This window comes from Zosterops lateralis (assembly GCF_965231275.1).
Source record: "Zosterops lateralis genome assembly, chromosome: 1".
NCBI classification, from domain to species: Eukaryota; Metazoa; Chordata; class Aves; order Passeriformes; family Zosteropidae; genus Zosterops; species Zosterops lateralis.
In genome coordinates this window covers 56763815-56785013 of record NC_139762.1, presented here as the reverse complement: position 1 = coordinate 56785013, position 21199 = coordinate 56763815, and the positions used below count along the sequence as shown (strand labels likewise).

The window sequence follows — 21199 nt, the reverse complement described above, 5'->3', positions numbered from 1 at the left end:
TATGATTGACTGATTTGCACTTAAATACCTTTGTGATGTTTTTGTTATCAAGATATCAACATTAAGAGATGTCTGACCTAAAATTCCTTTAGCAAAATTCATGTATTTTGCTTAATTGGTCTCTACCTATAGTAATTTTATTTTTGTTAACTGGAAGCATAATTTTGACTTTTAAAATATAGTAAAAAAATTCAGACAGAATACTTTTCTACTTGCTGTTATCCAAATTAATTTAACTCTTTCTAGTTTTGAAGATTAAAAAATTACCTGCTTAGAATCCTTGATTTTTTTTTTTTAACAAAATGAACATTTTGTTTAGGTGTCGTTGCTGAAACAGAGATTACAGAATGGTCAGATATGCACTGAATTGCCTGATCAAAACGTCCAATCAGAACCACAAGTTCAAAGTCCAATGAAAGAACTCAGTGCAGAAAATATTGTGGAACCAGGAAGCAATGGTAGGCATTGTGGCTTTTTTGAGAGACCTTACATTTGTCTCTGTCTTTTTGTTTGTGACTTTAGGAGTTTTTTTCTCTTGTTTTATCAAAAAAGAAAAGCAAGAATAAAAATCAATTATGATATTCCTTCCACTGAATAACCTAAGTGTTCCTCACATCTGGAGGTTGTTTAAATTAATGGGGTTCTCAGTGTTGTATATATTTGATTACCGAACAAGGGACGTTATAATGCTGACATATAATAATAGTGTCTTTCATTGGTATCCTTCATAAAAGGTTGGGTTAAGACAGAGCTAAACATACATCTTGAAATTGTATTTGTTCAGCATCTGTTCTTACCTAGTGCAATGGCTTTTGTACTGCTTAGTCAATAATGGAAAATTGTGATTCAAGATGTTTTCTGTGTGTGAGTCTGCCTCTGGACTGTAGTATGTCAGGTATCCACAAAAGCAGCTCTCTCACTCTCCTCCACAGCTGGACAGAGGAGAGAAAATTTAAAGAAGGGTCCATGAGTTAGAGCCCGCACTAAATTCTGTCATGGCCAAAAACAGGCTTGAATTAGAGATATGAAGTGAATTTATTACTAATAAAATCAGAGCAGGATAACAAGAAGTAAAATAAAACCTTAACACCTTCCCCCACCCCTCTCTCCTTCCCAGCTCTACCTCCTTCCCCAGAGAGGCAGGGAGACAGGGCATGGGGGTTTATGGTCAGTTCATCATCTGTGGTTTCATCTGCTGCTCAGGAAGAGGAGTCCTTCCCCTGCTCCACTGTGGGATCCTTCCCACAGGAGAGGGAGGAGCAGAGAGTTCTCCAAGAACTCCTCCAGCATGAGTCCATCTCATGAGCAGCAGCTCCCTGTGAACTGCTGCAGTGTGAGCCCATCCCACAGGCAACAGTCCTCCCCAAACTGCTGCAGTGTGGGTCACTCTTCCATGGAGTGCAGTTCTTCAAGAACAGGCTACTCCAGGGTGGGTTTCTCTCTCCACGGGCCTCTCATGGGGTCACAGCCTCCTCTCAAGCATCCACCTGCTCTGGCATGGGCTCCTCCATGGGCTGCAGGTGGATCTCGGCATCCCCTTTGTCCTCCATGGGCTGCAGGGGCACAGCTGCTTCACCACGGTCTGCACCACAGGGAGCAGGGTAATCTCAGCTCCAGTGCCTGGAGCACCTCTTCTCCCGCCTTCTCCACAGACCTTCATGTCTGCAGAATTGTTTCTCTTACATGTTCTCACTCTGCTTTTCTTTGGGCGCAATTACAACTGTGCAGTATTGGTTTTTTCCTTCCTTCTTAGATTTTTTTATCACAGAGGCGTTACCCCATTACTAATTGGCCCAGCCTTGACCAGCAGCATATCTATCTTTGGCGTTTTGCCAGGGATTGGCTCTGCCAGACATGAAGAAAGCTTCTGGTCGCTCCTTGCAGAAACCACCCCTGTAGCTCCCTTTCCACTAATGAAGCTTGGCCGTGTAAATCCAGTACAACAACAAATCCTCTTGCAGCCTCCAGACATCAGAGCAGAAGCACACAGTAAAATGTGCCAGTTATACAGTAATTCAAACTGATAGGGAGTAGCTTTAAATTACAGACATTAGAAAAAATTCTTTACTGTGAGGGTGGGGGGACACTGGAACAGGTTGCCCAGAGAAGTTGCGGCTGCCTCATCCTTTGAAGTGTTAAAGGCCAGCCTGGATGGAGCTCTGAGCAACTTCTGTTATGAGGTGTCCCGGCCTATGGCAGAGGTTGGAACTAGATGATCTTTAAGATCCCTTCCAAACCAAACCATTCCATCATTCTATGAGTACAACTCAGAAAGACACTAAGCATAACCTTTATCCTGCTGAATGTAGTATTGCCAACCTGGATATTTTAGAACAAATGTCATACCCAGCCTTGGGAATGCAAGAATCTGTGTGCGTGACACTTGGAGGGTGTGATTTGCTTTGCTTCACATTTTTTCCTGCTTCTGCATATTCTGTTAGTAGCAGCAGGCAGGTTTACAGATCATGATGACTTTTTAATTACATCGTTGATTAGTAGCTTCATTTTGAAGCTGATAAAGTAGCTGGGGTTTTGTAAGCTAACTTGGTGTGAGAGACTGTGTTTACTATTCTGTGTATGTGTAGAATGTTTCTGGCACTTACAGTAGGAACTAGGAGGTTTTGCAGACTTCACACAACTTTCTTTAGAGACCTATGAGTTCACGGCATTGTCGCTGAATGCAGATCTGCAATTTGGAAATGGTGTGCTTATGGTAATGTTGGTATGTTGTCTTATAGAGGGTAATGAAGATTCTGTTAAAACACTGGAAACTCTTAATCAGAGGGTGAAGCGCCAAGAGAACTTGCTACAGCGTTGTAAGGAGACTCTTCGGTCACATAAGGAGCGCTGTGCCCAGTTAACCAATGAGAAAGAGGCACTTCAAGAGCAGCTGGAAGAGAGGCTTCAGGAACTGGAGAAAATGAAGGTATGGAAAATGCTCTTAGCTTTATGGGTAACCATGAAAATACAGTAAGAGCTCCAGTATTTCCAAAATTTATTGATAGGACAGACCATGAAACAAACTGTCCCTGTACTTTTTTGGAGATAAAAGTTCAAAACCTACTTGGAATTAATACACTCAGCAACTATTCTGGAGTGGTCAAGTAGGGGATGAAACCTTACTGTATAAATAACCATCAGATATAAGTAGTTGTGGGAAATTGGGGTGAGAAAAAGACTGTCTTAGCACAGAAGACAGAAGGTAAAGTGAGAAAAGTGGAGCAGAGCTAAACCTTTAAGACATAGTGAATGGGGCATTAATTATGTAAATTAACAGGAAAATAAGAAGGCAGTGCAGTGGAGATCACAATATAGTGAACATAAGTGAAATTTCAAAGCTAATAAATTAATACTTTGCTCAATTTTCCTTTTAAGTCCATTAATGCTAAGTGTGGGACATAATGTGCTAACTATAGCTGTACTTAAGTTTAGTTACAGAGATCAGATTCCCCTTTCTGTATTCATCTCTGAGCACTAGCCTGGTTTGAAAATGCTCTGAAAGACTTGAGTATTTTAATGACATTTTCTAGAACAAGGCTAGTAACAACCATTTATGTTGCATTGCTGAGATCCTCTTGTAAACCCAGATGCAGGTAATAGAGCAGAAATCTTAGACATATTGCTTGTTTTTCTTTAGCAACTCAGACCTCCATGTGTGGAGGCTCTAACAAAGCCTTCAGATCTCTGAATTATTACAGATGCCATAAGACAGCCTACCTCTGGGAGAAGTAAAAGTAATTTAAAACTGCCCATTTCAGGTTCTCTTGATTGTGTTCTGTGTTCTTCCAAGGCATAGAGCAGGGTGAGAGCCAAAGCTAAGCTGTTTTGTCAACCAACTTATGGTTGGGATCTTTTTTAGGACCTTCACATGGCTGAGAAGACTAAACTGATTACGCAGCTACGTGATGCAAAGAATTTGATTGAACAGCTAGAACAAGACAAGGTAAACAAAGCTGTAGGTTTTGAGGAAGATTGTTTAAAACACAAAATATCTGGCTCTTGGTATTAGAAGCTAGTTTTAATGGTCTGATGGTTTTCATCTATGCTTTAATAAACAAGTAATTTAAGTTACTTAAGAATTTATTATATATGTACCATAAGATATATATCTGTTAGGTTATACTTAATACTGCAACATGATATTATTTAGGACGAAGTAGATATACTGAATACACTCCTTGATGCCAACTCTAAAATGAACAAAAAAATCCCAAACATAAATGAAGATGAGATGCAATTAAATTAATTAAAAAATAATCAGTAAAGTAAAGTTAAAAAAATAATCAATAAAGTATTGTACTTTCAATAGACAATAAGGTTTCTCCATTTTTAGCTCCTTAAAAGTTTTTTTTATCACAGTCTTGGTACCTGGAGTAGCTTCTGGTGGTGCCACAAGTGATGTGATTAACATTGTATGGCATATTCTCTAAGGAGAAGTACAGACTCTACAATACTTTTAGTTTGAGTTTGTTTACAGAATACATGTTTCAAAGGAAAGTGTCTGTACTAGAAAGAGGAAGTTTTTAGATGGTCCATGTTTGCTGGAATTCTTTTCACCACTAGTTAAATTTTGATTACTCTTAGAAATAATCTCTATTCTTTTTGTTAGCATTTTCTGTTTTCCGACATAGAAAAATCCCATGATCTCTGGTCTTATAATAACAGACTACAGTTTATTCCTGTCAAGGATTGTGCCTTGGCTTGAAATTGTTTCAGGTATATGTCTTATTTATTTGCTAGCTTTTTGTCACAAGGACCTTTTCCATAGGGGATGGTAATTGCGGAGACAAAGCGGCAAATGCATGAAACATTGGAAATGAAGGAGGAGGAGGTAGCCCAGCTGCGTGCTCGAATCAAAGAAATAACTACAAAAGGCGAGGAATTAAAAGAGCAGAAAGAAAAATCTGAAAGAGCTGGTAAGAATATACATAGATTATTGGCTTTCATATTTGTACATCAGGAAGCTTCAGTGTGGTCTTTTTTAACAGTTGCTGTTTGGAATGAATATTAAGAGATGCTAATTTTTCTATTGTTCTACCCATCACTCATGCTACTATCATTAATAACTTCACTTCTGGACAGCAGAGTTTAGGGATGCTTTTGATTGATTTGTCTGTTACCAATAAAACTGGATTTAGGAAGGAAACTTCTGAAAGGCAACTCTACTTCCCTGTTTGTAGGAGAAAAGATTGATGGAATCTTCGTCTGGTCTAACTTAAGAAGAGAAACTTGCAACAACCTATAAATTGTCATTATAATACCACTAGGAATTCACATAAAAAACATAGTAGTGAGTGTATAAGAGTTTGTGAAGAAGTAAAAATGTTATAACCCTAGTAAGCATTTTCTTTCAATTGTTTTAATGGAAGCATTTCTGATTTAAGTGAAGCAGCAGTGGTGATTCCTTTTGCTTCAGGCTTGTTGCAGAGGAATATTTATGTAACTGTTGTATGATATAGTTTGCTTTCTATGGAAATCAGGTAACATTATGTGTGCTTGGAGTTCTTTTGCATGAAATGAAATGAAACCATTCTTTTTTAAACAGTGAAATTATTTCGTACTACATTAGAATTATTTTAGAATAATTTAATTTGTTCTCATGGGCATGTAAAGAAGCTCAGTCTTTTGGCAGAAGCTCAGGTGTTACTTTGAAAAAAATACATATTTTCTTTCTCTAAAAAGCAGTGAGAAGTTCAAACAGTGCAGTTCATAGGTGTAGGAGCCTGAACGAGAGGTACGGGACTTCAGGTGGCTCTTTAAAGGTGCTGTTTATTTCATAGATTGAAGTCACAGCAGTCATGGGTTGTGGGTAACAGAGCCAAGCCTACAGCTGTCAGCATCAGCTTATAGACAAAACCTGAAGCCACTTCAGCTCTGGTTACAATGCATTATATAGGTTTCTTTACTGAGCATCGTAATACATAAAAACCAATCAGCATCATACACAACACCTTTACATTTACCTGTAGCCTATCACAACTCCTATTATTCCCATGTTACAGTTTAAGGTTAAAGCTGTTTTTCAGTTTTCTTGCAGTTTTTCAGTTTTCTTTTTTCTACTTGGTAAAAACATGGGTTTTGTTTGCCTATGGTATCTTTTGCTTTTCTTGAGACCTCTTTACTTGGTAAAAACATCTTCTTTGTTTGTGGTCAACATAACCTTTGCTCTAGCCATAGAACCTCTTTCCAACTTGACATAACCTTTGCCTTCTTATTTGTCCAGTAACACCTGTCTCAGCAATCCTTAATTTAGACATCTTTTATTCTTCTATATCAAAACTTGCTTCCATCTCTATTCCACTTTCAGGTTCTACATTCAGAGAGCCTTCTACTAAGCATTCATATCTGTACAACTTTCCTGTAAACTTTCATCATCTCCAACAATAGGGGTTTATTTAAAATCTATATAGATTTAGATTAGGACTTGCAATTTTAAAGATTAATTTGGATAGATCATTCTGCTGTAATGCAGAAAAGCAGCTGGAACATCCATCTTGTGAAAGTAAACAAACAATTTGATTAGGTGCCTTTCTCTCCTACACTTTCAAGGTTGCATGATTCTTTTTAGTTCTGGAAATTTGTACTTCAGAAGTAAGTCAGTCAGTCCTGCAAAGTTGTATTTTGTTTGGTACTGGGAGACTAGGAAGTTCTCCATGATTAAAAAAAGAAGGTGAAGAATTTTTTAATACTTCTGTAGATATGAAGTTATTTTCATAGTTGTTTGCAATAGTGTTGTTTGAGGCAGGAGAATTATTATGAATTATTATAGTACTATGTACACACACTGATCAATACAGTAATTTCTTCAAGTTTGCCTGGCCAGAAGCAGAAATCAGGTTAGAGATGATTCTCTAGACAACTGGAAAACCTTCTGTTGTAATGAGAAGTACTTTAATTTGAATGAATGTTGTGTTGACGACACTACACTTTTCTAAGGGGAGATTTATATGTTAAATGTGCTCTTTTTAAAATAAAAGAATTTAAGTACTTTGGTTGATTTTACAGTACAAAAGTATCAACTTTACCTTTTGAGTGCATTTATTTATTATAGTCTTTATTTATTATAGTCTTTTAAGCATGCATGTATGTATGTTGGAACCCTTGGAAAATTAGTTAACACTGCCTTTAAGACAGAATTGTAAGATGACCTTTATTAGATTTTTCTATTACATCCTTGGCTTAATACATTCCAAAAATATTGTTATCTACAATGTTAGCGTAGTTCAATACAGTTGAACTAAATTATTTGAGAAAATGGCTTTGCACACCAGGAGAGCCTGAAATTGGTTTTCAGGCTGCAACCTCTGAGTTGTAATGGTTTTACAAATTGGACAATTTCATGTGTCTGAGGTCAGCATTTAAAGTTCTGGGTTTGGGATAGTTAATGTGAGGTGACTTTCACAGAACCACAGAATGGGTAAGATTGGAATGGACCACAGTGTGTCATCTGGTCCACCCTCCCTGTTCTACTAGGGTCATCACAGACCACATGGCACAGAGCTGTATCTAGACTGTTAAATTCTAGACTTCTTTTTCTGTATCATGGTTTAGTGAAGAACTGAATTCATGGAACGAAGTAGAAATGTAATTTCATTTATGTTATAGCAAAATAAGATAAGCATAATACAATATTGAAATTTACTTTTGTGTAAACTTGGAGAATAAAGAGTGGTGTAGTTTTCCATGTCATCTTGCCTAATTTCTGACATTTCTGACATTTTTCTTTGTAAATCAGGACTTTAGTGAATTGCTTCAGTGTTTGATTTAATGTGAATGGATCTTTGTGTAATGAAATAGTGAAAAGATACATATGCTTATTTTTTGTTGTGTTATAACTTGGTCTCCCCAGTTGAAGTTTGGGGTTTTTTTGTTGGTTTTTTTTTTAGTTAGAGGTACATTATGTTGAAATCTCACAGAGCATCTTGTTTTTTTGCATCCACACATGCCAATAAGTGACTCATGGTGCCTTTCCCAAGCCTTGTATGAACAGGACTGGGGTAAGGGCTCTGGTTTTATTGCATCACACACTGGGTGCTTGAACTGGGTTCTAAAACATAAATTCTGTGCTTCTCAGGCACTTCTACTTTTGAGGTAACTGCAACACGATTTTTTAACTTCAACAAAGATCTTTTTAGTATTTGTAAATTTCCAAGTAAACTTAAGTTTGTTTCTCCTGAGATTACCTAGCGTAAGTACTTTATGACTTCTCAGGATGCACATTACTGATTTATTTATATTCTATGAGCAAACAAAGTCTTCAGAAAGCAAATCCTATTTGTAGGCAGCATTTCTTTTACAAGCTTAATTAACATATGCTTTGCACCTTTCTTCAATGGAAAAAAAAAGGCTTGGACTGTGCATTTAAAATCCTGCCTAGATGCACAAATCAGCTATAGGAATGATTTCAGCCTTTTTTTTTTCAAAATTTGGATATGATGCCTGCTCTCAGCCCTCAGAAAATGAGCGTGTAATCCCAGCTGGTTTACAAAGCTGGTTTACTTCCTTTGGAGATTTTAGCACTTGGAGGTGCCGTAGGCAAAGAGCAAAGGTGCATGGCGCCAGGAGAGAAGGCCATGGCAGCGCTCCTGGGTGTTACTGTCGGTGGGAGGGGCAAGGCCAGGGGAACCCAGATTGGTACTTTGGAGTTGCGTAGGTAAAATAGTCAACTCTCCAGCACATGCTTTATAAAAAATGGATTTGCAAACCTTGCACTCCTTAAACTCTGCTCAGCCTCATTTTTTTGTGATTTACGTGCTACACAGGAAAGTTTTCAGTTTGTCTGGCTTTGTCACACGAATGGGGTTTTCCAAGACTCACCTGACACTCTGTTGGTGTGCTTCTTTTCTATTTCTGATCTATTTTCTATTCTGATCTTCTAATCTATTTCTGATTTGCTAATGTGCCTTTGTGAAACTTCATTCAACCAATACTTGGTTGAAAGATCTTCCCTGAACAAAGTTCTGCAGGCTGGAGAAGAATGCAGAGGCAGTGCTTTTACTCTCTGCATTCAGAGTAGGTATATTTAAATAAAAATATGGCCTTTATTTCATGTTTGATACATGGTAGAATTAAAATTTCTCACAGATTAAAAGTAACAGTAATAGTAGAGACCACATTCTGTCTCCTTGATGATGGTTTAGCCCGCTGCTGGTTTGAAACTTGATTATGTCCAGCTACTCTAGAATTGACTACTTTGAATGAAAGTACTCTGTTTCGCTTAAGGGCTAAATGTGCCTGAGATGCATACAATTTAACTTTTAGATAGCTGTGTTTCTGTGAAGTATTGCTTCTTTGTGCTTTCATACTGTCTTGGCTTTTAACCATCAGCTTTTGTTTAGCTTTTGTATTAGATCCTGCTTGTGATGATGCAGCTTTTGTACTGGATGTTGCTCAGCAATTCCATATCAGTAGTCAATCCTATTGCGAACCTGGATCTTCTCTTTGGCTGATCTGTGGGCTGTGGCAAACATATTCTCTTTCCTTTTGCAGAAGTAACAGGTTTCTCAAATGAAAATAACATGCATGAGGCTCAGAACAAGAATCAGAAAATATGTATGGAAAAGTGAAATAACAATGTTCTACTTGCAGGCTTTAGTTTCAAACTGTACTTTGCAAAGGTCCATAGCATGGGGTGTTCTTTTTGGTTTGGTGATTTTTTTGTTGTTGTTGTTGTTGTTGTTGTTGTTGTTGTTGTTGTTGTTGTTGTTGAGTTTTTTTGTTGGTGGTGGTTTTGGGTTTTTTGTTTGGGTTTTGTTTGTTTGGTTGGTTGGTTTGGTTTGGTTTGTTTTTGGGTTTTTTTTTTGCCTTTTTTTTTTTTTTTTTTTGGTTGGCGGATTTTTTGTTTTGCTTTTTAAATATTTTTGTTCACTTGTTTGGTTGGTTTTTTGTTTGGCTTTAAAAAAAAGATGATGCTGTAATACTGAAGGACTTTGCTAGTTTTGCTTGGCCTGCTTTTGTTTGGACTAAGAGGAGCATCAGGGAGGTCATTACTGTTTTCCAAACACAGTTCTGCAGGGCTGTATTCATAATCAGCTTGTGCCTGCTGTGGCAAGGGGAGAGAACTTGAGTCCTGCAGATTGTAGGTGGCAAATGCCTTGATAGGGCTGTCAAGAACTGTGCAAAATAAGGAGCTATAAGCCTTGTGCATGCTTGTATTACATTTAAGATTGTTTTCCTGTTTGAAACAATCTCTAGTGATCTTAATTTTTTGTAATAGTTTGAGCATTTAAGCAGAACCAGGAGTGGAAAAGTGGATACAGTGATCTGCTTTGGTATTGCCAGAGTCAATTACAGCCCCATTTTGCCTTAAAACTTGATTGTTGCTGTGAGTAGTCAGAAAAAGGCTTCCTCAAAAAACAGAAGAAAATTCTGTGAAAGGTCAGAATTTGGGTGAATCGAGTTTTATGAAATTAAGTTACTTGAAAACATTTGCAGCACTGCCTCAAAAGTATAGACTGTGGTTAAAATCTTCAATTTTCAATGTTATCAAAAGATGTGGAATGGAAATTATTGCTCACTTCTCAAACACATGCCTGAATGTTATTAAAGATAATTTATAAAAAGCAAAGGTTGCAGTAACTGCTGTGAATGCCTACTAACTAATGACGAATCAAAATAAGTAGAGATGTGTGAGTCTATTACAATTTTCTTTTCGGGAGAGAATTTACTGGAAGAAAGCTTAGCATACTAAATAACAGTTCAAAAATTTTTTTCTGTTTTTTCTGTTGCAAAATAGGGTCCAAGTAGTCCAGGGTATAATGGAATAATATACTTTTAGTGGGTTGTGCTCTGATAAATTACAGTCTTGATATTGGCACTGTGATTTTGAATTATTTTATAGAGGTGTTTTGCCATAATTCTGTTATGCAAACTACTAACCATATAGCAGAGTGTTCTGAGACTGAATTTTTCTAATATTCTGCATAAACAGATGCATGAATATATTCCACATTCATGGTCCCTTCAGGAAAAGAGATATCCCTAATAATGCTTGAAATTCTGTATAGATTCTGATATCTGAGTTTTAGGGGTATTGAATAAATAAACAAGCTCACAATACTGGAATTTATTTGCTTTCTTTATATATCTAAATTATCATCTTTGAAGTGAATAAAACATGTCAGAGTACTTCTCCTTAGCATGAGATGAAGCTGCGGAAGTATTGTGTCTATTTTATAAATTAAAATGTGTTTCAGTGGATTTGTGCATCCTGTGCAAGAGTAAATAAAATTCAACACTGCAGCTTGAGTGTTCGTTTGAAACAATTTATAGCTATTCAAGTTTTCTAGGAGCAAATCTTAACTTCTAATTTTTTTTTTTTTTTTTTTTTTTTTTTTTTTTTTTTTTTTTTTTTTTTTTTTTTTTACATTTTATTTGTGAAGTTAGAAGTGCCAGACAGTCTTTTAAACACTCAGCTACTACACTGGTAGAAGCATACATTACATATAAATACTGAGATAATGAAATTAGCAAAGCCATTGTGGACTCTATGAAACACAGTTAAATGAAACAATTCTCTAGGTTTTACAGTTTGGAGTTACTCTTAGCTATATAAAATGCCTGGTACATCAGTGTTCTATTCAGGTGATACTCTCCATGACCCACTAACAACTCACTTGCATAGTAGTCATTCTTGGTTTGTTTCTGTCTGCTTGTTTTAGTGTGAATTACCTTTCTTTGTGCAGCTATTTTCCATTTCTTCAAAGTTTACTCAGCAGGTATAGAGAGGAGTGTTACAGTTCATTCATTAATATGGTTTATGCATATTATAGTGATTTTAGGCAAAGAAATAGAAGCTGCAGGATGTATTTGAAGAAATTCACATCTATTTGTGAGTTCTCTTTCCTTTTTAAAAAATGAACATGTGAATTCTGGATGAATTCCTAAGTTCATTCTTCTCTTTTTGTGTAATTCTTCTATCAAAATATAGAGATATTTCTCAATTATCATATACTTTTTTTTTCTTGGCAGCTTTTGAAGAGCTTGAGAAGGCTTTAAGTATGGCCCAAAAGACAGAGGAAGCCCGGAAAAAACTGCAGACAGAAATGGATGAAAAAATTAAAGCAGTAGAAAAGGCAAGTGAAGAAGAGAGAGTAAATCTTCAGCGGGAATTAACCAGAGTGAAACAAGAGGTGGTTGAGATTATGAAGGTAAAAACTTTATTACAGTTAAAGCACTGTTGTAAGATACATCAGTATGGCAGAACTATGTTTTAAAGTTTTGCTTGTTAATAAAACCTATAAAATTATTTTCTGTGATTAAAGATTTACTTAATGAAAAATAGAAAACTCCTCATAGGTTTTTTTTGCTCCAGCAATTTAAATCAGTTCATTAATGACATGTGAAAATAAATAGTATTACTCTTTGCTTCACTGTATTTAATAAAATTATTTATTAAAAGTACACTTGAGACTTGAAACAGAGACAAGAAGAGATAAGTGGCAGGAAGCTTACACATCTCCACTAAGATTTTGAGTTTTAATCACTTTTAGCTTTTAATCATTATCCTAGCTGAGTATGTGTAAATGTTTAAGAACTTGTTGCCATATTGTTTGCTGGTTAAAAGTTTCTATAACTTGCTTCATCTGGTGTATTTAGGTAGGAATTGCTGGACTACTTCACATGCCTTGCAAAGCTGTAAATTTGAACACCCTTAAGTTACAGTTCTTGTGTTGACATTCATAATGGTATTAATTTTTCTAAGAGAATATGCTAATGCTTTAAGGGGATGACTGACATGCTTAAATTATTCTTAAATAAAGCATGTATGGAGGTTGTAGATAACTACCTACATAGAGGATCACCACTTGACTTTCTGGCTTATGAAATAAGAATACTGGGAAAGCTACAAAAAAGTTCCCTTTCCAATGTATTATCATGTTTTAATTGAAAACACTAAGTTTGACTTGGAAGAAGAGTCTTTAGAAAACATTCCCTTTAGTACAACAATGTAAGACTTGAGAAGGAATATGTGTAACTTTCCAGCTTGAAAATAAGAACTGTCAGGGCTTAATATTAAGCACTCCAAGTGATCATAACTTATTCAAAGGGAACAAAGAGATGGTTCCAGTTTCTTCTGACTGTTACACTATTTTCTTATTAAGAAAAAATAGAAAGTTAATATTTTGAAATGAGTTTTTTTCTGACTTTGATTCACAGAAGTCTTCAGAGGAACGAGTTGCTGAACTAGAAAAAATCCATAAAAAAGAACTGGCTACCAAAGATCAGGAGCTAAATGAGAAATTACAGGCTCAAGAAAAGGTATTCCAGGAGAAGATGAAGGCAGCTCTTGTAAGTAAACCTAAAATGTGTTAGAAAGACATTTCTCTTACATGTGATTTGGGATTAGAAGTCTTGGATTGACACTATTCCACAGTGAGAGTCCTTCTGGGCTCAAAGTGCTCTTCAAAAGTCAAACAGCTCAGAGACTTCGGCAACATGAAAGGAAAGCAGCTGCAATGATCCAGACTGAATAATGATAACTTATCATTGTCAGTACTCAGTGACAGCTGTATCTTATGGAAACTATTTCTTTTTTTTTAATTGTTTTTTAGACTCGCTTTTTTAATACCTTCCTGTGGATCATTGGCAGTCAGCCCCAGCAACTAGAGTAAAAGAAGTACAAGAAATGAGGCTGTTTGAAAAGTGTTTGTATAGTTATTCTGTTTGTATTGTGTTATGTGAACAGAGTTAATTATTTGTAGTGTTTGACATCAGAAAAAGAATTTTCTTCAGGATCAGACTTGGAAGAATTGTTGGAATTCTTTGCACTTTTTCACGAACTGTAATCCACTATAGCTAATAATGCAGTTTGCCTAAATAGTTGATATATATGTAACATATTATGTATATGTATCATCTCTGTGTATCTGTTACAAATAGTGGATTAGGTTTTTTGCCTCTCCATAATAGATAATGATTAGGACTGAGAGAGTTCAACAGCCCTGTCCTGAGTATATTTTTATACCTGTTTCACAGGTTGCTTCCTTAATTGTAAGAAACAGAAACTTAAAAATATATTAGCAGTGGAATCAAGTGAGAACAGACTTCATTCTTCTCAGATGTTACTCTCAATTAATAGTGGTAAACAAACCAAAATGGAAGGCTTGATTGCATTATGTTTTTCATGCAAACACGAATGGTTTCCAAGAAAAAAAGGAAGTGATTTATTACAATTATGTTTTCACAGATCAAATGCAAACTCCATGTGTTTTTGTGTAGAAAATAAAGGTGATTAGAGTACGATTCCTATTAACTGATTTGAAAATATCCTGTCATAATGTTCTTGAAGGTTTGATGACTACATTTATAGTTTATTGTTTTGTTGTACTTCTTCATGCAGGAAAAAAATCAGAGCGAGTGCTTAAAAGCCCTTCAAGAGCGAGAGCAGCAGGAGTCCCTAGCCTTAGAAGAATTAGAGCTGCAGAAGAAAGCCATACAGTCTGAATGTGACAAGAAAGTTCAGGAGATGCATCAAGAAGTAGAGACTTGTAGAACTGTGAGTAAAGATTCCAAAAGACTAAGCATTTACAAGTATGTGTTTAACTGTGACAGATTTACAAATGGTGATTTGTTGTGATTAGGTTTTGCGGAATTAAAGTGACAAAAGTTTAATAAATTGCCATGCGATTCTGCAGCCTCTAGTTTTTTATAAGATTAGGTGGCAAAATATAGAAATACATTCACTTTGCACCATGGTGTGGGATATGAATTTATATCCATCTACTTGATTTTTAGGTATGTTATAATTAGGAGTTAAATTTCCTGCTGTTTAACTTGTGGGTGCTGCTACCTTACGAATGCTTATAAGGATACTTTAATAAAGGTACAAATGAGTGTTTGAGATCACTTAAAAAATCAGCAGCAAGGGTATCAGTAAAAATCAGATTTAATGCTAAGCAACGGCACAACAAAGTTCATTGGCAAGATTCACTTTGCTACTTACAGGACAGTTAAAACACATTAAGAAAAAACAAGCAACAACAAAACCAAACAAAATCCAGGCAATCAAACAGAAATGAACTGAGAACTATCTAGGGAGTGGTGTGTGTGTGTGTTTAGGTGCATGTGACAAAAGGACAGTGAGAGCAGAGATGAAAAGGAATACAGCCTAAAAGTTTAACAGCATTCAAACTAAAGAGTAGTTTAACTTAAATTATACCTTAAATCTAACAGTTTAACAAAGGAATAACACTTAACTTATACCTAACTCAACTTAAAATCTTACCTTAACAATTTAACAGAGGAATAACATTTAACAGCATTTAACCTAACCTATAAGTTAAAATTAGCAACTTATCAAAGAAAACACTTAGCAGCATTTCTCTTAGCTTATAACTTAATGACTTAACCTTACTACAGGACTAACTTACATAGATACCTAAGGTGCTTTAAAATCTAAGATAGCAGCATATCTCCTAGCTTTGCTATAGCATATGCTCATGTGTATGCACACAGACATAAAGAGTTAGTGCCAGCAAGATGCCCATGAAAACTTCCCTTTGAAGGTAAGTGAAATACTCACCTTGGATGCCTTTGCATCTCCCTAATGAGTGAAGGGTTGAGCCTCAAGTATTTGTCATTTTTTGTCGATCCTTGCAGTACAAAAGTCTTGCGAGTTTGCTAGTTCTGACAGGTGTCCCATTTAGAGGGACATTGCTGGCTGCAGCCTGCTGTGGTCCAGGAGAGCTCGGGGTCCAGGGCCCCATTTTGGAGCACTGTTTATAGGATCTCTAGAGAGTGGGCTTTAGTCATAACAGTGTTTCTTCCTGGCCACAGTTTGTGTTGGCACTTTCTGAAAGTGTGAGAAGATGGATGTTATGCCAGTCAGGCAAGAAAAATAGTTTCCAATGTTGTTCATAAGGAAACCCGAGTTTGTTAGACAGAAGCAGTTCCTGAGAATAGACAGGGCTTCTGATAAGCTTGGGAAGAGCTGAGTACAGGTGCTGTTTTTTCAAGGCTGAAGCATAATGAGCATTTCTCAGATATCAGTGCAACCTGAAAAGGAGGGGGGAATGCACGCCCTCCAAATAAGCAAAAAGATTTGCTTGAATTTTTGAAGTGTCCTTTGCTTTATGTAATGAGTAAGACTGTATTATCTGCTAATGTAAGTCTGTACATTATTCCACCACTCCCAGATATTAGTCTGGAAGTTTTGCCTATAGAAGCATTAAAGCTGTATAGCAGCATTTCCATGGGAGGTAGAAGTATGATAAATCAATAGGCAGGTACAAAACTCCATAATACTATTGTAAATGTCCTATATTTTTCATCCTATATGTTGGTACTTTAGTTTAGGAAGAAAATGCTCTCATAAATGTCATAAATATCTCTCATAAATATCACATGACTTACTTTTTTTTAATTAGTTACATTCTTTTCAAGTTTTTGTGTTTATTTTCACTGCAGTGAAATAGAAAGTTTATTAATTAACTAACAGTCCATAATGGAAGCAAAAGTGAGAACAAGCCAGATGAATGAAAGGCTTATAGAAGAAGTTGACATTCACTAAAAATAATGGAATAAGTGACCTGTAGTTATGTGAACCTGGTAAGATTTTTAAAAATTTAATCAAATTATTACCTTTTGAATATTGATATTATTTTAAAATTGTATTCTAACAGAGGATTCTTGAACTGGAAAGCTCTCTTGGAAAGTATTCACAAGATGACAGAAAATATTCAGAGGAATTAAATACTCTCTTAGAGTCTGAAAAAAACCAGCGCAGTAAGGAAATCAATGACATGGTTGAAAAACACAATAAAGAACTGGAGAATGTGAAACAGCAGCAAGAAAAGCTTTGGACAGAAGAACTTAAAATTTTAAAGCAACAACAAAAAACTGAAATAGAAAAAATAACAGAGAAACACCAAGAAGAGATACAAACCATTTTGAAAGAGAAAGAAGCAATTTTCTCTGCACACATAGAAGAGATGAATGAAAAAACATTAGAAAAACTTGATGTGAAACAAACAGAATTAGAAGCACTATCTTCTGAGCTATCAGAAGCACTAAAAATAAGGCATGATTTAGAACAAGAACTCTCAGAATTAAACAGTAAAGTGTGTGAAGCAAAGCAAGAATTGAAAGGAAAGTTGGAAGAAGAGAGGAACCGGCACAATGAAGTGATTGAAACAATGTTAAAAGAGCATGAAATGTCTATTCAAGGTGTTGAGAAGGTACTCAAAGAGGAGCTCAACAAGCTCAAACAGTCACTGGAGGAGAAAGACAGACTTTTGGAGGAGTTAAAAGCAAATGAATGGAAAATGAAGGAATCTGCAGAAAGATCTGAAGCTGAACTTTTCCAAGTGTCTGCAAAACTAGAGGAGCAGAGCAATGAAAATACACAGAAAGTAACGGCTCTAACACAGCAATATGAATGTCAACTGAACGACCTACAAAGAAAGGCTGATGAGATGATGAGAAGTCTGAGTGAGAAGGAAAATGAAATGGAACACATGAAGAAGTTACAGAATGAGCAAGTGGAAGAGCTTAAACAAAAACTGTTAGCTGCAGAGGAGAGAATTAGTGCTTTACAAGGAGACTATGAAAATAAACTGAAATGTCAGGAGAAGAAAGTGGAGAAAATGAAACAGAAATCAAAAGATATGCAGGAAACTTTCAAAAATAAACTTGCTGAGCAGGAAGCTAAACTAAAAAAAGAGCTTGAAAACAAGCAGTTGGAATTCAGTCAGAAAGAGAGTGAATTCAATACTAAAATTTTGGAAATGGCACATGCCAGCTCATCTGGAATCAATGATGCAGTGTCAAAACTGGAATCTAATCAGAAAGAGCAACTAGACAGTCTTGCTGAGGACCACAGGAGGAAATTGGAAGAAGTAATCCAAAGTTCGGAAAAGAAACTTAATCAGCGGATTGAAGAGCTCAAGGAAGAACATGATATGCAACTGCAAGAGAAAGAGCAGGAAGTTCAGGACCTGAAAAAGAAGCTTTTAATCTTCAGTGCTGAAAAGGAGGACTCCAGAACAGAAATAACTCAACTGAAGGAAGAACAAGTGAAAAGGGAGGAGTGCCTGAAGGAATTGCAAGAACAGCTGAGGCAGTCAGTGGATAAGGTGAATGCTTTGTCAGATAAGGAAAGTGACCTGAAAACACAGTTGAAAAAATTGGAAAGTGATCTTAAACAGTCCCTGAAACAGCAGACAGGACTTCAGGAACAGCTCAGTAAACAGAAAGCAGTTGAAGAGAAGGACAAAGCCAAAATTACTGAGCTGGCTGATACACTGAGAACCCTTGAAGAGAAACTCCAAACTGCACAATCTTCTCAGTATAAAGATCACGAAAATTATGAGAAAAAAATAGAGGCAATTCGGCTAAAAGAAACTGAGTTTGAAAGGTTGTCAGGAGAACTTGCAACCCAGTTAGATGCTTGGAGGAATGCTGAAGCTTTATTGCAAACTAAAGGCAATGAATTAATTGAAAAATGTAGTGAAAAAATTGGCATAGTAACATGTAAAATTGCAGACTGTGAGCACCGAACTGCAAAAATTAAAGAAGCAATATCAATCAAAACAAGTAAGATAACTGAACTAGAAACTCAACTTAGAGAAATAACAGAGCATCATTCTGCTGCTACTACTTCTTTGCAAAAGTCAATGCAAGAACTGCAGGAGAAGGACAATTTAATTACATCCATGAGAGCCGATATTGAAGGACTTGTAGCAGAAAAGGAACAATTGCAAAAAGAGGGAGGACATCAACAGCAAGCAGCATCAGAGAGAGAAACTTGCATAACACAGCTGAGGAAAGAGTTATCTGAAAATATCAATGCTGTCACATCAATGAGGGAAGAACTCCAAGAAAAACAATCTGAAGTATCTGCTCTCAACAAAATGGTTGCTGACCTTAATGTTAGACTTGAAAACACAGTAAGTTTAACAGAGAAGGAAGCAGCCATATCTCTGTTAAACAAACAGCGTCAGGAGGATCGGTTGCAGTTGTTAAATCAAGTAGAAGAGTTATCATCCAGAGTTGAGATGCTGAGTCAAGAAAAAGCATCAGCTCTTGATCAGGTAGATCATTGCACAGCACAGCTGTCAGAGTGGAAGATGAAAGCACAAACCAGGTTTACACAAAATCATGATACTATCAAAGATTTGCAGAGCAAACTTGAATTAAGCAATACTGAAGCCAATAAAAAAGATGAAGAGCTAAATAAACTGAAGGAACAGCTGGCTAAACAAAGCAGGAATCTTGATAGTTTAAAAAGTGAATTGGAACAAAAGCAAAACAAGAGCGAAAAGGAAGAAAGTCAGTTAATCTCAAAGTTAAAAAAACAAGCAGCAAAAATTGCTGAACTAGAAAAAGACATTGCTCAGAAAACTTCAGAAAATGATTCCTTGGTGGAGGAACTTAAAAAGTGTAATGAACAAAAAAACACAGAGAAAGAAGAAATAGCTTGGCAACTCCATCAGGCAGAGAAGGTGGCTTTTGAAAAGGAAAATAGATTTAAGAAGGCTGAAGAAAAAGTGCTTAATCTTGAGAAGCAAATAGGTTCACTGAAAGCTGATTTTGAAGCAAAGGAGAAGGAATTTGATGAAGTGAAGTCAGTGATACTTAAAAGGAAAGAGGAAGAACTGAAAGAATTAGAAGAGAGACTGAATACAGAGAACAGCACTAAGCTGGCCGATCTGAAAAAAAAGGCAGAGCAAAAAATAGGTTCTATTAGAAAGCAATTACTCTCTCAGATGGAAGAAAAGGAACAGAAATTCAAGCAAGATATGGAGGATCAATTAAGAAAGTTGGAGCAGAAACTACAGGAGAGAGAAGCCAAAATTGAGTCCTTAGAAGAAAAAATTAAGTCAACAAGGGATTCCACAGAATTAGAGAAGGAGATGCTGGAAAAAATAGAGAGTTTAAAAGCTGCTGTAGAACAAGAAAAAAATAACTTACTTGACAGTGTCAAACAGACATACGAAGAGAAAATGCAGGTGTTACAGAAGGACTTAACTGAAAAAGATGCATTATTACAGAAGTATGAGAAGGAAAAACAAGAAAGTAATGACTGTCATCTAGAACTGCAAAACAAACTGAAAGAACTCCTTGAAAAACTAGAATGTGTTGAGAAGAGCCATCAGGAAGAGCAGGTTAGGAGCAAAAGTCTCAGCAAAGAACTTGAGGAGCAAACCAAAAAATATTCATTGTTAGCGGATGAGCATGCTTGTTGTGGTGGTGTTTTAGCAAGCAGTAAGGAAGATTTGAAAGTTAAAGAACAAAAATATCTTGATATGGAGAATACAATTGGAGATTTACAGAAAAAAATGCAGGAAAAGGAGGCAGTCAGTCAGTCATTAGAACAGAAGATAAAAGAGTTAGAAAATAATATAGTGAAGCAAAATGAAGTGCATAAGATGGAGATGGAAGATACGAGTTTAAGATATGAAGAAAAGCTAAAATGTCTACAGCAACAGTTAGGTGAAAGAAACAACAGTCTTAAAACTTCAGAGGAAAATGCTGAGGAAAAGGCCAGATCTGTTTTGGAGCTGCAGAAGTTACTAGCTGATACGCAGAATCAGCAGAAGGACTTACAGACTAAGCTGGAAGAGACTGAAAGGGAGAAACAGAAACTATGCAAGGAGGTGAATAATCTTCAAAAGGACATACGTGCTCTGCGAAAGGAACATCAGCAAGAGCTTGACATAGTAAAGAAGGAGTCCTTAGAGGAAATGGAGCAGAAAATCAGGTAAATTCTTTGTTACCATTTGTGTTACCATTCCTGTATTTTTTCTCTAGCCACTAAAACCTCAAGAATACTTTCTAAAGCTGAGTTTGTAACAAGGAAATAATAAGTGATATTTTTCTTCAGTTGTTCTATGACAGCTTAGGGAAACAGAAAGAAAAGAGGTTTGACATTTAGCAGAGTAATACTTCTGATCTGTTTCAGCAATGGTAATTTTCAACATTGCTGAAGCATATAATATAATGCTATTTTTCTCAAACAGGAAACAAACTTAGTACTGAAAGCTTCATGTTCAGATGATACCAATAGCTATACCAATAGCTACCAATACCTACTGCACAAAATGGGGTGTACTGCTCAGCATTCTTAATAATTTCTCAAGCAATTCTGAAACTTCCCTAAAAATTCTTTTTATGGCATATTCTTTTCTTTCAGTTCTTGCACTACCTCAGCAAAAACTCTGTATCTTTGAAAAGGTTCAATTCTGGGTTGCTTTTAAAC

At 36.2% G+C, this 21199-nt stretch overlaps 1 protein-coding gene across 6 annotated transcripts in view; it reads left to right on the top strand.

Annotated features, from left to right (window-relative positions):
* The window catches only part of GOLGA4 (golgin A4), a 71954-nt gene that overhangs the window by 30075 nt on the left and 20680 nt on the right, over nucleotides 1-21199 (top strand). For all 6 annotated transcript variants that reach the window (XM_083864810.1, XM_083864813.1, XM_083864811.1 and 3 more), the window contains exons 8-15: nucleotides 320-458; nucleotides 2739-2926; nucleotides 3860-3943; nucleotides 4769-4916; nucleotides 11971-12149; nucleotides 13159-13290; nucleotides 14342-14497; nucleotides 16623-20701. In XM_083864810.1, coding sequence (XP_083720936.1) covers nucleotides 320-458; nucleotides 2739-2926; nucleotides 3860-3943; nucleotides 4769-4916; nucleotides 11971-12149; nucleotides 13159-13290; nucleotides 14342-14497; nucleotides 16623-20701 — 5105 coding nt within the window. The remainder of the gene's footprint in view (nucleotides 1-319; nucleotides 459-2738; nucleotides 2927-3859; nucleotides 3944-4768; nucleotides 4917-11970; nucleotides 12150-13158; nucleotides 13291-14341; nucleotides 14498-16622; nucleotides 20702-21199) is intronic.